Genomic DNA, 18,757 nt, shown 5'->3' on the forward strand with positions numbered 1-18,757 from the left:
AGCACTGAATAACATTCATTGTCTGGATATACCATACTTTATTTATCCATTCACCTCCTGAAAGATATCTTGGTTGCTTCTAAGTTCTGGCAGTTGTGAATAATGCTGCTATAAAAGTTGCAAGTTTTAGTGGGGTTGTTTTCAACTCCTTTGGGTAAACATGAGCAGAATTGCTGGATCATATGGTGAGAGTATGTTTACTTTAGTCAGAACCATCCAACTGTCCTCCCAGGTGGCTGTGGCATTCTGCATTCCCACCAACCATGAACAAGAGTTCCTGTTGCTCCATATCCTCACCAGCACTTGGTGTCAGTGCTCTGGGCTCTGGCCTTTCTAATAAGTGTGTAGTGGTATCTACACATTTGATTTGTATTCCCATGATGGCATTTTTTATATGCTTATTTACCATCTTTTATCTCCTTTCGTGAGGTGTCCGTTAAGGTCTTTGGCGCATTTTTTAATCACATTATTTTCTATTGTTGTGTTTCAGGAGTCCTTTGTATATTTTGGACAACAGTCCTTTATCAGATATGTCTTGTACAGTATTTTTTCAAAGTTTTTAATTTTAATGAAGTGCAGCTTATCAATGCTTTCTTTCATGGATCATGCCTTTGGTGTTATATCTAAAATGTCATGCCAAATCCTAGGTCATCTAGATTTTCTTCTAGGAGTTTTCTAGTTTTACATTTTACATTCAGGTCTATGATGCACTTTGAGTTAAATTAATCCAAACATACAGGAAATTAAGATTCTATCAAGTTTGTTTACCAAGAAGGGCAAGAACAAAAGGAATTGGGGGGGAGGTTAGAAATTAAGGAACTAAAGAGAGACTTTCAGCCCCAGGATTTTTACCACAGGACTGTATCACAGTCATAAAATCTATGTGACAAGACTATACATTGTTTCAGTGTATGTATAACTATTCAATGTGGGTACTGATAATACTCTAGTAATTTCCTAAGCAGAAATGGCGATATAGGAATCATTTTATACATTTTAGCTTTTATAAAAATAACATATATAAAGAATCTAGAAAAATATGTACAGTATAAAAAAATAATTCTCAAACCCTGAATAAACACCTGTCAGCCTAAGAAAAAGAACATTGCCAGTATTCCAGAAGGGGAATATTCAAGAGCCCTTCCTGACATTCCCTTCCTCACTCCAAACTCCTGTCCTAAAATGGCAACACTCACCTCCTTCTCTTCATGTGTTATTTTTATTTACCTCTTTGTATGCATTTGAAATGGTTTGTAAAAACTTTTTCAAAAGGAAGTTTAGGGCAGTGAGAAGAGCTCAGACTTCATTGGAAGTCACAAAAACCAGGTTTTCAATCCCAGCCCTGCTACTTAATAGCTATGAGACCTTGGGCAAGTCCTTTTATCTCCTCCAAACTCTTCCTCATCTCAGTAGGTAGATGCAAATAGCCGTAATTCCCAGGACTGCCCTAAGGAAGCAAACCACAAACTCCACATTTATTCAACAAGTTTATTGAGACCTCTTGAGACCTAAGCCCTGTAGAAAACAGAAATGAATCAAACCCAGTCTTCATTCTCGAGAAGCTCAAAGTTTGAAAATAAGTAACTACAAAAACAACACAGCCAATAAGTGTTTTGAAACAGGGAGGGACATAAGAAAGATGCAGTGTTTATAAATCTAGAATCAAAAATGAACTGCAGGAAGAGGTAGGAGAGAGTTAGTCTCTCATGCAGAGGTGAAATTGGGCCCATCTGGAAAGGCTCTTGTCACAGACATAGCCACACCCATAGGTCTCTGGAGTTCACTGCAGGCTGGCCCACTGCAAGGAGGTATAGACCACCTTACCATCAGGCTGTGGAGAGCACAGAAGCAGCGTCTTTTTGACGCTGGTTCCAAGGCGGCCAGCAGAAACCAGATCCTGCAGTGGGATGGAGTCCCCAGGAGCCCAGCACTGGGCGATGTAGTGGGCATGGAAACGGAGCGGGTCACCTGGGTGAGGAAGAGAGGCATGCAGCAGTTTCCAGTGACACAGGGCTGTTAGACATCATACTGCACACAGGTAGGAGACAGGACCATTTAGCCATCAGTATGAGTATTTTAAAAGATACCCTTGAACCCAGAAAGTTTTCTCGAAATTTTTCTCTTAGAAGTATAGCGGCAATAAAATCTACCTATAAAGATGTTCGTTTTGTTGTCATTTACTATAGCTAAGAAGTAGAAACATGGGACTGGTTAAATTCATAGTATATCTATAAGATCAAATATTATACAACTGTTAAGGTTATATAGGTTCTGGTCAAGATGGTGGATCCAAGAATTCCAAAAGTAGGTATACTAGTGACTTAATTCTGTCAACCAAGAATCTGGTTAAATTTATGTGTGAATTCTAAGATATTAAGTGCATGCTGTGCTTTGTCTATTAAGCCCCCTCTCCATTTCTGTAAATTTATTCAACCACTATAAAGACCAAAGAAAATAAAAACAACTTATATGTACAACTTTACTTCAAATCCACAAAATATCCCAATAGGGAGAGAGGAGATGGTGGAGTAGAAAAGGAATGTCAATATAATTAAAAAAAAGATTAGAAGAATCTTTTTAGAATCTTAGTACCAACTTGGACGGTGATCAAGGATACATTGAGTGAGGGAAGAAAGGGGAAGGAGGCTGTCACACATGTAAAGCATAATCTTATTTAAAGCAGAAACAAATAACCGAATATATTATTATCATGACCTAAGAACCAGGACTACAAAGTCAGTTGAAGCTAAAGGACATCATGTACATACCCAATGAGAAATGACTCTAACGGACTGAAACAAATAAGACAAGAATTTATAATAAGATGGCATAATAAACAGATGGCATGAGAGTCAACAAATTTTTATGAAAAGGCCTAGACAGTAAATATTTTGTTTTATGGGTCATGTTGCAAATATTCAACTGCCACTGTAGCACACTAGAAGCCAGAGACCATATGGAAACAAATAGGACCATTTCGATAAAGCTTTATTCAAAAAATCAGTCCAGATTTGACCTGGGGCTGTGGTTTGCCCCCCCCATTAGATGACTAATTAATTAGAGTAGGATCGTAAGGGGGACACTACACAGAATATTAAGTAACAGATAATGTAAATTGAAAAGGACAAGGCTCTAAGACATGCCATCTAAGAGAACTGTCACAGCAACTACAAAACAAGGCCCAGCTGGCAGATGGGCTTCCAGCAAGAAGCTTGCAGGTTCCAGGTACTTCTCTGGTTGTTATGATACCTCTACCAGCTGAGAAGGAAGCAACAAAATGCTTGAGAAGTTCCTCCAAAACTCAGAACTCAGAGGCTTAGCATTTCTTGACATAAGGAAAATTTGATATTAGACTTATTAGAAATATTTAAGAGATTCAGACCTGGGATATGAATCTTTAGGGGACAAGGATTCAATGCATATCTGGTATATTGAGTATTTGCTATTTTAAAAATATTAATCTATTAAACTAACAGGTCAGCCCTGTGGTTGTTTCAAATGTGTGACTGAGTAATTGCTGGATTTAAACTTACTTTAACCTGAAATATTAATAAGTCTATTAACAGTGTTAAACTTAAAACTCACCCCATTCATAATTAGATTTAAATTACAGCAAGTTCCATTATCAGAAAAATATAGAACTTAAAGAGGAAAATACATTAAAAATTTAAATGCAACTTACAATATTTAAAACTAATTCCTTTTCCTTATGGGACCAAACATGAACTGATGACCCCCTTAAAATCTGAAAATTAAACTGAAAACTAAGAAAAGAACTACATATCAGCATTCATATGTTTAATAAATTGAAAATTCATTTTCGAAACAAAAATAATCTTTTTTTACATAGAAGTCACCAAAAAACAGTAGCAAAGTAATGAAACCATGGTCATCTTTGGAGAATGGGGCAGGTAAACTGTTCTCAGCTCCTAAATAAGTCACTTAAATTATGCTTTTAGTGTAAGGAAAAATGAAGGCTCTCAGATCAGCAGAAGACTTAGTGGACAGTCTCCAACCAAGAGCTAAGATCTGACTACTCATTAAGTAGTTTTATCTTTCCATGTTCTTAAGAGGAACAAAAATGGTATTTTCTGCAGATTTATTTAACCTTTTAGTTACATAATAAAGGCACCCTTACTACAAATTCAAAAATGAATTGATTCATCAAAAGTCCCCTTTACTATAGCTGATGCAAATTACCTCCCAGAGGTAAACCCTTGTAGTTGGGCTGGAGTATATCCTTTCATCCCTTTTTCTACTTGCTGATAGGATTCTCTTAGCCTACTTAGTACTACATTTTAAGTTCTTTTCATATTCTTCTATTAGACCCACAATTTTTAAGGCTACTTAAAGAATGAACAAATAACTGCATAACAATACAAAATGATTTACTTTTTACCATACATTTTCTGCAAGCTGTTCTTTTTTTCTCCCATTGGTCATTTTTTAAATAAATACATGGACCTATATCAATCTGACAATTAACATTGTTTCTTTAACAACAAACAGTGATGTTTAACCACTAATCTATTAATCACCATTCTGGATGTTATCAAACTTTTCAATACTGTAAGAATCCTGTAATGACTATTTGGTGCACATTATCTAAGTATTTCTAAGTGAAACTTGGATGTAATGAAGTGCTAATAAGATTTACTAAACTGCCCTCCAAATGAGTTTGGGTTCCCAAGTGTTTCCTGTCCTTCCATGTGTTTCAAAGGCTTAGAAAGTGAGACAAACAGGAAGAACACAGAATGTGGTGAGACTGTAAAGAAAGGACAGCAACCAGAGGTCAGGAGCCAAACTCACCAGGATAGACCAAGAAGTCGCCCCCAAACTTGCCAGCGGCACTAAGGAAGAAGCCTCGCTCCCATAGGTCTCTGTAGATGCTGTAGCGCAGCTCATGGGCGGGACGGCCAGCATGCGGCCAGTCTTTGGACTGGACACGCCAGTCCAGGGGCCGCGCCTTGATGGGTCGAGGCCTAGCAGTGGCCAGCTGAACAAGCAGAGCAGACCTGGGCAAGGGAGCCACCCCATCTGAAGGCCCTGGCTGGGGAGAGGAAGAGCCTGGGGGAGGGGAATCCAAGAGTTTGGTGAATCCAAGAGGCAAGGTCTTCCCATCCCCCAGGAAGATCCAGGCCCTACAGTTATGGCCAAAGTTAAAAGATCTCTCCCCTCCTTAACGTGGTCCCTGGACTCCACTTCCCATCCTCACCTGCTTCGTCGTACTCCCTAGAAACCTGGCTAACACTGGCTTCATTCTCTCCAGCCCTGGCCTCCTGGCTCTCGCTGACCCCCGAATCCGGTTCCAGCTTCTGCTTCTTGGCAGCTTGGCCCTCTGCAATCTTCTCTAAGATCTCCTGGCGACGGGTCTCACGGGCCTCAGCTGCTAGGGCGCTTTGCTCCTGGAAGCCCTGCTCTTGTTGGAGCTTGAAGGATGCCAGAGCCTGAGAAATAAACTCAGCTGGAACCTCGGGATCCAGGTCAGCACTCCATGGAGAAGCCAGAAAACCTGACTCCCTTGCCCCTCCCAACTTCAGCCCAGCACTCGGGAATCCCAGTCAGCTACTCCCACATTATTCCAGAATCCAGGACTCCCAGACTCTCTCCACTCGAGTCTTCAGCCTCTGCTCCCGCAGGTCCAGGGAGTTCGCACTCCCACGCCACCCCCTTACCAGGCAGGAATCCGTACGCGGGGCGCTGACCAGGGTAACTGCGCCAATCTCGGCCAGAAGCCGCGCCTCTTCGGGCATCAACAGAAGCGGAAGGCCGAGACGTGAGTTCTGGCGAGGTCCGCGGGGCAGGGAGCCCACCGTGCGGCCCCCGACTCCCAGGCGCTCCCGGAGCGCCTGCACCGCCTCGGCCCCCCAAACCAGGGAGCAGCCGTTTGCCACCTCCACCACCAGCATCCTCCTACGGGAGTAGAGATCACAACCGTAGCATGGAGAGCTGCCCGCCTCCCGGAGCCCACCCACCGTCTTGGGGGTCAGGCAAAGCTCCGCCTTTCGCCCTCGGGACTGGGCCCCACTAACGCCACGGTGCTACCTGCCGAGCCCGGCCCCGGGCCCCGCCCCCTGGCGCCGGGCTCCGTACCCGGATATCCTGCCAGGCCCCGGGGACGCCCGAGACAAGGTCCCGCCCCCAGGCGGACTGCCGGAGCCTGGCGATCCGCATTCCGTTCTGGGCTCACACTGCCGAGCCATCCATCGCGCCTCCGTGCTGCCGAGAAAACGCTCCCGCCGGTCCCACGCCCCTTCTGAAGCCCGTTTGCACCGCTCCTTTCGCAAAGCGGGCGTCTCCCTTCGCGTCATGAACCGGGACCCCCCCGAGGCCGAGGCCACGCCCGCCTCAGCTGGCACTGGACTTGGCTCCTCCCCTTCCTGGGCACCAAAGAGGTTCGGCCTCAGGGCCTCTGTGCAGCCGGATTCCACTGCACGAAGCCGCCCCCATTTCTGAACATCAGCGGTTCGGCGTTCGGGAGTTCTCTGCTCCGCAGTGCACAACCGCGCCCCCTCCGGCGGCCAGCGGGTCGGCTTTCGGGCGTCACGGTCTCCCGTCAACGCGTAGCCAGAGGCCCCACCCCTCCAGCCGCTAACACTGCCCAGTTAGGGAGTCCCCGCCCCACGGCCGAACCCCGCAGCCGAGGCCCCGCCCCCTGAGCACCAGCTGTTGGTTCTCCTCTCCCGCGGGCTCACCCCACTCGTGGGCGCTCATTCCCCCTCCTCGCCTCTCTTCAGGCTGCAAGTCAAGTGACAGAACCAGCTAGTCACCTCCTAAACACCGACTCGCAGACCCAGCGGAGCCACCTCTTACGTAGCGCGCCACGCGCGGCTTTCTCCACCAGAGCCCATGTGGACCACTGAGTCAATTTCGCCATGATACCACCTTCGCGGAGTGGGAAAACTGGAACCCGCCCTCAGGGCCATAGCCCCGCCTTTCCCTTGAAGAGTAGCACCTTAACCCCGCCTCCCGAAGCGCGCTTCCCTACGCCGATCGGTTCCTCGACTTTGAAACACGAGGCGCGTTGCCCAGACCCTGCCCTCCTAGGCCGACTAGGCCCGGGGCCCCGCCCCTTCAGAGCTGGGGGCTGTTGGCCTTGCCCGCTGGGGAAAGGGCCCGATCACCGCCTCTTTCCTGTTGCCTAAGCCTGAGACTCCGCCTATCAGCAAACCCGGGTCACTCATACCTGACTGTCTCCGAAGGAAACCGAATCTCGTGGTTCCGCCTCCAGACTCAGCCCGAAGGAACCCGAAGCGGAGTCCGGGTCTCATGCCAAACGCTGCCTGGCCTCGCCTCTTTCCCTGGTCGCTCCACTTCGCTCCGAGCCCGAAACTCTGGCCCCTCCTCTTCCGGAACCCGAAGCCCCGCCCCTTGTGTACTGCTGCTGGGTATATCCCGGGTCCTGGTTCAGCTGTGAACTTGTGCTCCTGGTGCCGCGTGCTAGCTCCTTCCCTACCCCTTCCAGAGCCTGACTAGGGCACCCACGTGGCCCCGGATCGCGCAGCCCGGCGGGTCAGCAAGAGAGGCGGGGACGTGCGAGGCGGGGAGGAGTGGCCAGACCCGGGTGGACTGCGGGCGGGGACCGCTCGGCCGCTTCCTGCCCGGCTGGAGGCGTGGAGCCGGGCCCAGGTGGGCTTGGATGGGGGCTCCCAGAGACGCGGTGGGGTCTCTGCGCATCGGCTGCCTGACCGGGTGCGGGGGCGGCGCTGGAGCGCGGCCGAGCTTCAGCTGGAGTAACCGCCTGTGGCTTTGCCGGGGCGGACCCGTCAGCACTGGGTGCGCGCAACCAAAGTGGGGCTAGAGAGGGTGCCTAAGACCCAGGTGGGGTCCGTTCTCAGGTTTCAAGTAGGAGGGGTACCGAGCTCCGAAAGAAGTGGAGGCTGGAGGCTTGGGCTCCTCTGAATCCTCTCGAAGACTGGCTGGGGGTGTCTGGAGACCTGCGTGTCGAAGAGGAAAGGGCTGGGGGACCAGAAGAGAGAGGCAGGGTCGCCGGATCCTCGAAGGAGGAGGGGGCTGGAGGCCTGGGTTCTCAAAAGACGGACCTGGGGCTGGAATCCTCTGTCGTCAAAGGAAGAAAAGCCTGGAGGTCTGGACTCATGTTCTCTCAGAAGAGAGGAGCCAAGGGCGGGACTTCTCCGTCCTGGACGACTGGGAACCAGGGAGCAGATTCCTGAATCCTCAAAGGGGGAGGGGCTGCGGACTTGGACTTCTGGGTTCTCACTACGAACCTCTGTCCCTCCCCCAGACCATGTCGCCGGAAGAATGGACATATCTAGTGGTTCTTCTTATCTCCATCCCCATCGGCTTCCTCTTTAAGAAAGCTGGTGAGTCAGGTTCCCTCCCCAGAGGAAAATAAGATGAGGGGAGCTGGCGAGGTAGGGGGGTGGGCCCCGGCGGGGGGGGGGGGGGACGACTGGAAGGTCTCAGGCTTATGCTGTCTCTTCTCCCTGCAGGACCTGGGCTGAAGAGATGGGGAGCAGCAGCTGTGGGCCTGGGGCTCACCTTGTTCACCTGTGGCCCCCACACTTTACATTCTCTGGTCACCATCCTTGGGACCTGGGCCCTCATTCAGGCCCAACCCTGGTGAGGATAGGGGTGGGAGAGAATGGTGGAGGTGAAAAAGCAACCTGTTTCCTCTTTGGGTCTTTCTCTGTTTCTGCCTCAATCTCTTGTTTACCCCTTGTTTCTCTATCATTCGTCTGTTTTGTTTTGTTTTTTTCCTCTTCTGCTTTTTTCTGAGTCTTGTCCCTGTCTATCCTTGTCTTCTACATCCATGTTATGGATTCATTTGGGAGAGAGGAGGATATTACTTGTCTGCTGGTCCTGCCACCATTCATATCCGAATTCTCTCTCTCTTCCCCTCCTCACAGTACAAAATGGATTAAAGGGTCTTCACCCTGAAGTTTCTCTTAACTTCTTCTCATTCTCTTTTCTCTGTTGCTATGCATTTTTATATGGCTATGCCTCTTCTCCCACTGTTTCAATCTTGTTCATTCAAAATTATGTTCATTCTGTCCCCATCCCTTTGCCCCCATTTTCTATCTCTGAAGGTGAGAGGTTGGGGAGTATTTGTAGCTAGAATTTGGGGGAGGCAGAGGCAAGGTCCCCGCACTCAGCACTGCTCAGCACTACCGCCTCCTGCCTCTGCCCCAGCTCCTGCCACGCCCTGGCCCTAGCCTGGACCTTCTCCTACCTCCTGTTCTTCCGAGCACTCAGCCTGCTGGGCCTGCCCACTCCCACACCCTTCACCAATGCTGTCCAGCTGCTGCTGACACTGAAGGTCAGACTCCCCCTCCTCCCCCCCGCCTTTGTGCCAATTAACCCCTCAACTTCACCTCCTCTGCCCTGCCATTTCCATGGGGGTCAGGGGAGGGGTGGCCACACTCCACAGGGGCTGGACTTGACATCTCAGCTCTTCCCCAGGGCAAAGAGTTATCCCAAGTAATGTCCACATGGGTGCCAAAGGCCAAGCTGAGTGCTCACCAACTTGCACTCCTTGCATTTTGGAGCAAGCCATTTTGCAAAGGAGGAAAACCTCTCTGGGGAGAAGGCAGTTATCTTAAGGGCACAAAACCAGGACACCCAGGTCTGGCTCTAAATCACCTGGGAAGATGGGTGACAACAGATACCCAGGCCCCATCACAAACTGAAAAGCCGTGAGTTCCCACTGTGCGCTGGACTCCAGCAACATATTGGTGAACAGAACAGTCATGCGAGGAGCAAACCACGTCTCTTCAGGATGGGGGCTCAGGACAGGCAAACATTGCTTGGCTGGGGGAAGAGATGGGCCTTTCAGGATGCAGGAACAGCAGGCTGACTTCCAACATGGCTGGTTTTTCAGCTACGTGGAATGTTCAAGAGAGGGAAATAGAAGGGACACCAGGCGCTGAACCACAAAGGGCCTTGTTGGCTAGTGTAGAGAGCTTGGGCTTCTACCTGTAGGGGCCCAAGGTGCCCTGGAAAAGGTTTTTGGGTTTGTTGCCAGAAGAGGTGATGTGACCAGATTTACATGTTTAAATAAAGACTTGGAGTGCTTTGAGGAGATTGCAATAGGGAGGGAAGGTGGATTGCAGTCGGGCTCCTTAGTCAAAATTTAGCTGGTAGACATGATGTCAACTTGACCTGGACCTTAGTAAGTCAGTCAGAGTCCCAACAGGAAATACCACATCCAGGATAACTTGAGAAGTTACTTACAATGGGGTGGGCAGGACATGGAGGAGCCACAGGAACAGTGCAGGAGGCCTGGACTAGTAGTCAGAGCCTGTACTAGCCCTGGGCCCAAGGAGGAGGGTCAGGTCGGGGAGTCTGGGAGGACAAGGTTTGTGTACAGGCACCTACTTAGAGACAATCTATTCAGGGTCATGCTAGCCCAGTGTGACCTACAAAACCCCAGCTGTTTGTCTTGCCTTCCTCCATTCCTGCCTGGGGCTCTCTGTCGACTCAATCAAGAGAAACTGGAAGACGCAGAGGCTTGTTGACTTAGGGCCAGTCTTGCCTCTGTGTGGAGAAGGGTACAGAGCAGACCTGGAGGGGCAGGCTGAGCATATTCAGCCCAGTGATGGAAGCAGAACAAAAGCAACAAGCTAGAGCAACTTAAGGGGATAAGGGGAGTTAGGAAAGTTTCTGGCCTGAGTGAGTAATTGGATGGTGGTGCCATTGCCTGCAGGGAGAGCCTGGAAACAATCCGCTCTGGGGTAACACCAGGTTCTACTTTGCATGTGTGAAATTTGAGGTGCCCAGTGGACACCTGAGTATTAATTGATAAGAGGCAAGTTGATAAATAGGTTAGGGGCTGGAGGAGAAGTCCTGGCCAGGGGTCAAGTTTGAGTCATGAGAGTGGGAGATATCTAAACCCCTAAACTGCAGAACACAGAAGGATAGAGCACAGAAGGAACACAGGTGGGCCCAGGGGTGAGTTCCAGGCCACGCCTTTCATCAGAGAGGCACTAAGATGCCCTTACTTCCGACTCCAGTGTTCCCCAGGGGTAGAACTAGGCTCCCAGCTGCACGGCCAGCATCAATTGGTGCTGAGAGGCCTAGCTTAAAGGAGATAGTGTGAGGAGTCCCAGGTCTGACCTGTCCCCCGCCCCTTCCTCTCAGCTGGTGAGTCTGGCCAGTGAGGTACAGGACCTGCACCTGGCCCAGAGGAAGGAAATGGCCTCAGGCTTCAGCAAGGGGCCCAGCCTGGGGCTGCTGCCCGATGTGCCCTCTCTAATGGAGACACTCAGCTACAGCTACTGCTACGTGGGAATCATGACAGGTGAGTGTGCCTGCCTCCAGGCCTGCCTCCCCTCTGTCTTCATCCCAGCATCTGCTGCTCTGAAGGTGAGCTTCTATGTCTGACTCTTGCACTGGACCCTGGGCTCCCCCAGAGGAGGATAGACTGCTTTCAGCCTAAGCGATTCCTTGTAGCTTTTTGGGAGTAAACAGATAAAGAGAAAAATCTGTTCACATGGTGTTCCTGCTGCCCAGGGAACAAACATTCATGGCTTGTGATTCTGTTTTAGTTTCATAAAATATGTGTCATTATTGTTGACCTCATAGAAGGTTTTCTTTTTGATGGTAATTTTGTTGAACGTAACTGACATTGCCTCCCACTTATAACTATGTCCAGTTGGCTACTTTGTATTATGTTCATGGAGTTGTGTAAGGTCTTCACTACCTACTTCTAGAACAGTTTCATCATCCCAGAAAGAAACCCAACACCCTTTGGCCATCATCCCTCAAACCTCTGTCCTCCCTCAGTCACTGGAAACCACTGGATGACTTTCTATCTGTAGATTTGCTTGTCATGCACATTTTAGAATGAAATCAAACACTATGAGGCCTTCTGTAACATGTAAGACTTATAATAGTTGTCCTTCTATTAATCCTCACTGTTCCCTCTCTAGGCCAGGCCATCATTTTATCTAAAATACTGCAACAGCCTTCTGTTTTCCATCATTGCCCCTCTGCTGCCCCAGGCAGCTCAGCTCTTGTGAAAGGTGAATGGGCCACATGGTTTCCTAGCACTGAGAACAAAACCCCAAGCCCTCCTGGTTCCGGGTCCAGCCCCGGCCACACTGCTGTGCTTTCTTTCAGTCACATCGGGCTCACCCCCTTTCTCAGGGTCTGACTCTCCATCTCAGAGCCTTAGTTCCCCTCCCTCTATGGGTCTTTGTCCCTCTCTCTAAATGTCTGGCCTGCTTTCCTACTGCGTCCTTTGTCCTCCCCTCTGCTTCTACGTCTCTGTCTGGGTGTTTGTCCTCTCCCTCTGGATGTCACATCCCACCCCTGTACCTGCTTCCTTCTGTCCGCCTTTACTTGCCCCACCCCAGACTTGAGCCCTGCATCCCTCCCGCCGTCCCATTTCTGACCAGCTGCCCTTCCCCCGCCACAGGCCCGTTCTTCCGCTACCGCACATACCTGGACTGGCTGGAGCAGCCCTTCCCAGGCGCTGTACCCAGCCTGCGGCCCCTGCTACGCCGGGCCTGGCCGGCGCCACTCTTTGGGCTGCTGTTCCTGCTGTCCTCGCACCTCTTCCCACTGGAGGCTGTGCGCGAAGATGCCTTCTACGCCCGCCCGCTGCCTGCCCGCCTCTTCTACATGATCCCAGTCTTCTTCGCCTTCCGCATGCGCTTCTACGTGGCCTGGATTGTGGCCGAATGTGGCTGCATTGCCGCGGGTTTCGGGGCCTACCCCGTGGCAGCCAAAGCCCGGGCCGGGGGCGGCCCCACCCTCCATTGCCCACCCCCCAGCAGGTCAGGTGGCGGGAGGGAGGTGGCCCAAGACCCAGCAGGCCCTATCACCACCACAGCCTGGCCCTGCCCCTAATAGGGAGGAGAGCACGGGGCAGGTTCACCACCTGTTGTTAGTGTCGCCCCTGAGCCACCACAGCCCGCCTTCCCCTCTCCTAGAGAGCAGCACTCCTGATACCTACAGATTGCCCCTTGCTGCTAGTGCTTGTCACTCCTTGGTATGGCAAATTGCTCTCTGTTGCTAGGAAAAGGAAAATGGTATCTTAGCAACCATGTGCCGCACCTTTGTTACCATAGAAACGTCACCCCAATAACCCAATTGTTTCTGGTTCCTCAGGATGCCATCGTTGGGCAGTATTGGGTTCCCCTTTGTTGCTAGGAAAACAGTTCCCTGGCAACTGGACCACCCTTATTTGCTTGGGAACCAGGTTCTCTAGCAGCTATGGTTTGCCCCTTCCTGCCAGACCAGTGGCTCTTTTTTGGTATGGAAATGTTACGCCCTAAACTGCTCCTTTGCTAGGAGCCAGAATCTCCCTACCTGCCATCCCCTCTATGTACTGTCATCACATAGCCTGCAGTTGCTCTCAGTTTCTAAGAAAATGGCATCCCTGACTACTGGCCTTCAGCAGAGTGGTGGGCACCATTCCTAGCAACCCTAGATCACCCTCCTACTATTGCTGAGGAAGTTTGTGCCCCTGGTAATGATGAGTTGACTTTGTTGCTGGTAATGCTACCCACCTAACTTCTTCACTGCTAGGTAAGTCACATTGCTGATAACACTGAGCTGTCTTGTTGCTAAGGAAGGTTCCTCTTGTGTTGCTAGGGAAATGGTGCCCTTAGCAATGGGAAATGGGTTGCCCTTCTGTTCCTATCACCCATGATATTCTGCCACAGCCGGGGTTGGGGGAGCAACCCCCTCATCAATGTCAATTATAAGTTACTCCTCCTAGACAGGGTGGGCCATTCCCTAGTAGACAGGAGCTGCCATTCCATTGTGGGGGAGGTGGCACCCCCATGTGAATTTATTTTCACTGCCTTAGTAACCATGGGTGGACCTCCAGTTCCTGAGGAGGGCATCTCCAGAAAATGTCAGGTGGGGACTGAAAGCTTTTTTAAACCTGCTCACCCACTCTTAGGTGATGCCTCCGCCTCCATTATTAGAAGCCATCAGAGGTTTCAGTGGGCCAAGGATGTTCCCACACCACCACCACTGGAGCTGTTGGCAGCAGTGTCCCAGGAACCACCACATTACTGGGGATGACACTTCTTGAACAATCATAAGGCCTTTTCCAGAAGCTTTTCTCAACATCCCGGCCTTATTGCTAAGGAATGCCCTTTCCCTAGCAACAGAGACCACCCAGATATCACCCAAGTGGGCCAAGAAAAGCCATGGCCCACCTCATTGCTGGGGATGCTACTTCCCTAGCAACTGCAGTGTCCTGCAACTGAGAAAGGACCACTTTCGGAGGCTTCTCTGAATACACTGAGCTCAGTTGCTAAGGAAAGCCTTTCCCTAGCATGAAAGACTGAAGGTTCAGGTTGCTAGGGACTCGTAGCCTAGCAACTGTAACCCTTCAAAGGCTTTTTGAAGCTGTTGCAGGCCCCATTGCCAAGAGAACCCCCTCGCTGGTGAACTCTGCGCCCCCAACTCTACCTCCTCCCTCAGAAAGGCTCCCTCTGGGCTACCCTCCCCTGATGCCCTAGCCAACATGACAGCCAGAGGGCTGTTGGCTGCACGCAAACCCTTTCCTTAGCATCGGGGCTGGGACAGTAGCCAGTGTTGGAAAGGGACCTGGCTGAGCTGCATGTCTGTCCCCCACCTTCACCCTCCACCCCCCAGTCCGGAGAAGGCGGCTGCCCTGGAGTACGACTATGAGACCATCCGCAACATTGACTGCTACGGCACCGACTTCTGCGTGCGGGTGCGGGATGGCATGCGCTACTGGAACATGACGGTGCAGTGGTGGCTGGCACAGTACATCTACAAGAGCGCGCCTGCCCGCTCCTACGTCCTCAGGTGAGCCTGCCCCCCTGGGACTGCCCAGATCTACATCTCCCAGCAGCGCCTGGAGCTACCTACCCCTTCACTGGCCGAGCCTTGGACCTGGAGGACCATGAGAGTTATAGTTTTTTGAGCCTGTTCAGCTGCTGATATGTGTTACTCTGGGCCTCAGTGTCTACTTCTGTAAAGTCAGCCTGGTCAGACAGAAGCAGTGTACTGTAGTCTACCGCTTTGCTACCCTGAACGAGCCCCATCCCATCTGATCTCGGAAGCTAAGCAGGGTCGGGCCTGGTTAGTACTTGGATAGGAGACCACCTAGGAAGAGCAGGTGCTGTAGGCATAAAAAATAAAAAATAAGGGATTGTAAGCTGACAAGGTCCTTACAATCTGTGAGGTCAACCAAGGGTTGCCTCACCTAAAAAAGAAAAAGAAAAAAAGAAGCAGTGTACAGAGCCCCCTTGGCTCGGTAGCCAGGCTTTACAGAATATCAGCCACCAATTACTAAGGAACCTTGAGTATGTTCTGCATCCTCTGTTAAATGGGGTACTGCTGTTACCTGCTTGCTAGTTTCGCATAAGGATTAAGCAAGATAAAGCATGTGTGAGGCCTGCCAGCTGAGTGCTCACAATATATTAGCTCTGTTATTCTTTACTCATCTGATATTTCTTGAGTGGAGACTTCGTACCAGACCTTACCTTTCCAACTTTAGGAAGTAGGAACTCTTGTCCCCCTTTTAAAGATAAGGAGATCAAAGCTCAGACAGGTTAGGTAACCCACCGGGGCTGGCCAGGCAGGAGGTGATGGTGGCCTGGAGTGGAGAACAGTGGCTGGAAGTGGATGGATTTGAGAGGTGGACTTGGGGCTTGATATGGACTGGATGTGGGACATGAGAAAGACAGGAAATGAAACACGATGCCCAAGTGCTGAGTGTGAGTGACTGAGAGCATACAAGAGCCAATTCCCAAGAAGGGGAGGCCCAGGCACGAGGAAGTTTCGGAAGTGGGTGGTATAAGGAAGCGAGCCTTTGGTTTAGTCTTGCTAAACCGAAGTGACTTTGGAGTGACTGTTAGATTTCTAGCTGGGGTTATCGGATAGACTGTTAGTTATGTGATTCTGATGCTTAAGAGAAAGGCTGATAAGAACTGGACCCTTGAGTGTCATCAGGTATAGACAAATGATACTTAAAGCTTGGGGGCTGAGAGGCATGTCCCAAAGCACACAGTATTCAAACCAGGGGTTCTCAACTGGGGCAATTGAGTCACACCCCCGGGGGCATTTGGCAATGTCTGGGGACTTCATATACACACACACACACATACACGTGTGTGTGTGTGTGTGTGTGTGTATGTATATATACACACGTGTATATATTTTTTTTCACAAACTATTAGGATAACATTGGTTAATACAATTATATAATTTTCAGGTGTACGTAATAATTTCACATCTGTACATTCTATTGCATGTTTACCACCAAAAGTCCAGTTTCCCTCAGCTACCATGTATTTGATCCCCTTTACCCACTTCACCACCCCCCTACCCCCTTATATTTGACTCCCTTTACCCCATCTACCTTGGGGATGTTTTTGTCATAACCAGGAGGTTATGGCTCCTGGCATCTTGTAGGTAGAAGGCAGGGATGCAGCTCAACACAGGACAGCCCCTCACACCAAAGAACCACCCAGCCCTAAATGTCAGTAGTGCCAAAGGTAAGAAAGCGGACCAGGGGAAGGGCAACCAAGACACAGCCATGAGATGGAAGGACCGTCAGCAAAGCACTCCTGGAAGGCAGCCGAGAGCACCAATATTTCAAAGAGGAAGGAGTGATCAGTACAATGAAGGAAGCGGGGATCACTGGGTTGGGTGCGATGGAAGGAGGTACCCTTGATGGGGCAGTTTAGAGGGCAGATGTGAAAGGCAGATTGGAGCAGGTTCATGAAGGAACAGAAGGGAACATGCCAAGGAGGAGCACAGATGAGTCTTGGGAGAATGTTTGCTGCATGGAAAGGCAGCAAAATGGAGAAGGAAACATGGGGATGGATGCAAATTGGGTAGAGGACAGGTTTGAAATCCCTGGGTGTGTATCCTCCTGTCCTGTCCCCTATTGGAGATAGCATCCTGCCCCAGAGAATTCTCTACCGTAAGTAGGAAACAAAGATCACAGTTTTGTTATTGGATATGCATTAAACCAGATGGTGTTGTGCATCACAAGTCACCACTAATGGTGTTACCAAGACAGAAATAAATTTCACCTTTTTACACCCTGTCCTTTACTGGCCTTTACGCAGCATGTTCTCAAGAGAAACCATAACTTGTCTGCACAGAAGAGGGCTCAGCGGTGCTGTTTGCCATGCCTCCTTTCACATCCATCCCTAATTCACCTGGTAATTGGGGTACCCCTGTGTTAAACAGTGGTCTCGACCTGAAGAATAAGCTATCTCTGACAAACAAGTGGCTACAGTGGGCCAGGCCTAGGATGCACCCCCAGAGTGGCCAGAAGACAGCTCTCTGTCTTCTATGATGATTAGGTTTCAAAGAGATGGCTCTCAGGCCTCGAGAAAAACATCCCTGGGCTGAAGGCTTTCTGCAGGCTTATTTTGCCTTTTCAAAGATTTACATCTGTATCCAAAAGACCGAGGAAAGATTCTCAAACATTAGGTTTTTTGAAGAGATGGCCAAGGAAAATGCAACCTTCTTATGGACACTTACACTTTGAAGAACGTGGTGTTTGGCACTATTGTCTTAGGTGATTTTTGTACTTCAAGCCCCCTGATGTGCCAGAGGGAAAAGTGGATGCCATGGGCAAGAACAACCTTCACCCCAGCTCCCAACCCCCCAGAAGGCCACAGGCTCAGTCCTCTGTGGAAGCTGCAACCGGAGTCTGAGTCTGTGGGTGAAAAGAGAGTAAAGACTCCTAGATCTGAGGAAGGAGGGGTTGAGGGCTTAGACCCCAGGGTCTCACTCCCTTTCCTCCTGCAGGAGTGCCTGGACCATGCTGCTGAGCGCCTACTGGCATGGCCTCCACCCTGGCTACTACCTGAGCTTCCTGACCATCCCACTGTGCCTGGCAGCAGAGGGGCGGCTGGAGTCGGCACTGCGGGGGCGGCTTGGACCTGGTGGGCAGCGGGCCTGGGACTGGGTGCACTGGTTCCTAAAAATGCGTGCCTATGACTACATGAGCATGGGCTTTGTGCTGCTCTCACTGGGCCAGACCCTCCGTTACTGGGCCTCCATCTACTTCTGCATTCATGTCCTTGCGCTGGTGGCCCTGGGCCTGGGGCTGGCTTTGGGTGGGCACAGCCCCAGCCGGCGGAAGACGGGGTCCCAGGCCACCAGCCTTGCCCCGGAAAATCTCCGGGAGGAGTAAAGCGATCGAAGGCTTTTGCCCAGGAACTCTGGCTGCTGGCTCCTTTCCCAGAGAGTCCTTGATGTGCTTGGGGCCTGGAGAGGATTCCCTGTCCCTGCCCAGTGCTCTGCTTTTCATGAAGCACCGCTGAGGGGTCCCCTGTTTTCCTGCCTGCTACCCTGAGAGTTCCAAAAGGCCATGTCCCTCCTGTAAAACCCAGATGCTGTCCATACAAGACTTTTCCTTTATCCCTGCCACAGCTTGTGGATGTTCAGGGAGCCAGACCACCCTCCGCTGCAACAGCAGGGCCCAAGAGCAAGTTTCCTTCTGCTTTCCGCCGGGGAGGAGCCCAGGGGAGCTTCTGGGTGTGGGGCACCTCTGGTGGCTTTGCCCCACTTCTGCTACACCAGTGTTTCAGGCCTGGAAGTAAACACAACCTTCCCGCTCCACAAAGGGGAATCAGGCTCAGAAGAGCAAGCCTGGGGACCACCGTTCTTGCAGCTTTCATCTGAGCCACCTCAGGGCCCCAGCACTCCTGTCACTCTCTTGTCATCCTGTGGCCTAACAGCATCAGAATGTGTGACTCTCACCCAATAAAGTGTTGCACACAGACCCTGTGGAATGTAGGGTATCTGGGTGACCAACCAATGTGGGGACTTGTGCCACTGACTC

At 50.4% G+C, this 18,757-nt stretch overlaps 2 protein-coding genes and 1 pseudogene across 12 annotated transcripts; 2 read left to right on the plus strand and 1 right to left on the minus strand.

Moving 5' to 3' along the window:
* Window positions 1-1,562: 1,562 nt before the first annotated feature.
* Window positions 1,563-7,338, minus strand: TSEN34 (tRNA splicing endonuclease subunit 34). Of its 5 annotated transcripts, XM_016130887.2 has the most exons (6): window positions 7,187-7,306; window positions 6,696-6,738; window positions 5,676-5,913; window positions 5,216-5,447; window positions 4,810-5,067; window positions 1,563-1,968 (listed from the first exon to the last, which is right to left on the minus strand). In XM_016130887.2, the coding sequence occupies exons 3-6, from the start codon at window positions 5,907-5,909 to the stop codon at window positions 1,781-1,783; spliced, it is 912 nt and encodes a 303-aa protein (XP_015986373.1). In that variant the 5' UTR covers window positions 5,910-5,913; window positions 6,696-6,738; window positions 7,187-7,306; the 3' UTR covers window positions 1,563-1,780. The 5 variants fall into 5 exon arrangements, with proteins under 5 accessions (XP_015986373.1, XP_015986372.1, XP_036088223.1 ...); XM_016130886.2 differs by lacking the exon at window positions 6,696-6,738 and having other exon boundaries at window positions 7,187-7,338; XM_036232330.1 differs by lacking the exons at window positions 6,696-6,738; window positions 7,187-7,306 and adding an exon at window positions 6,771-7,000.
* Window positions 7,339-7,361: 23 nt separating this feature from the next.
* MBOAT7 (membrane bound O-acyltransferase domain containing 7) lies at window positions 7,362-18,697 on the plus strand. Of its 7 annotated transcripts, none has more exons than XM_016130878.2 (8): window positions 7,362-7,512; window positions 8,246-8,324; window positions 8,454-8,583; window positions 9,154-9,280; window positions 11,101-11,260; window positions 12,380-12,740; window positions 14,578-14,754; window positions 17,719-18,697. In XM_016130878.2, the coding sequence occupies exons 2-8, from the start codon at window positions 8,249-8,251 to the stop codon at window positions 18,104-18,106; spliced, it is 1,419 nt and encodes a 472-aa protein (XP_015986364.1). In that variant the 5' UTR covers window positions 7,362-7,512; window positions 8,246-8,248; the 3' UTR covers window positions 18,107-18,697. The 7 variants fall into 7 exon arrangements, with proteins under 7 accessions (XP_015986364.1, XP_015986367.1, XP_015986365.1 ...); XM_016130879.2 differs by having other exon boundaries at window positions 7,497-7,629; XM_016130880.2 differs by lacking the exon at window positions 7,362-7,512 and adding an exon at window positions 7,636-7,776.
* LOC118611744 lies at window positions 14,961-15,079 on the plus strand (annotated as a pseudogene).
* Window positions 18,698-18,757: the final 60 nt, after the last annotated feature.

Source organism: Rousettus aegyptiacus, unplaced genomic scaffold (assembly GCF_014176215.1).
Source record: "Rousettus aegyptiacus isolate mRouAeg1 unplaced genomic scaffold, mRouAeg1.p scaffold_m13_p_14, whole genome shotgun sequence".
NCBI lineage: Eukaryota > Metazoa > Chordata > Mammalia > Chiroptera > Pteropodidae > Rousettus > Rousettus aegyptiacus.

Coding starts and splice junctions, on each gene's coding strand:
- MBOAT7 (XM_016130878.2), top strand. CDS start 8,249: ATGTCGCCGGAAGAATGGACATATCTAGTGGTTCTTCTTATCTCCATC. Junction 8,325..8,453: donor CTTCCTCTTTAAGAAAGCTG/GTGAGTCAGGTT, acceptor TTCTCCCTGCAG/GACCTGGGCTGAAGAGATGG. Junction 8,584..9,153: donor CTCATTCAGGCCCAACCCTG/GTGAGGATAGGG, acceptor CCTCTGCCCCAG/CTCCTGCCACGCCCTGGCCC.
- TSEN34 (XM_016130884.2), bottom strand. CDS start 6,311: ATGACGCGAAGGGAGACGCCCGCTTTGCGAAAGGAGCGGTGCAAACGG. Junction 5,914..6,093: donor GGGCCTGGCAGGATATCCGG/GTACGGAGCCCG, acceptor CTACTCCCGTAG/GAGGATGCTGGTGGTGGAGG. Junction 5,068..5,215: donor TAGGGAGTACGACGAAGCAG/GTGAGGATGGGA, acceptor CCCCTCCCCCAG/GCTCTTCCTCTCCCCAGCCA.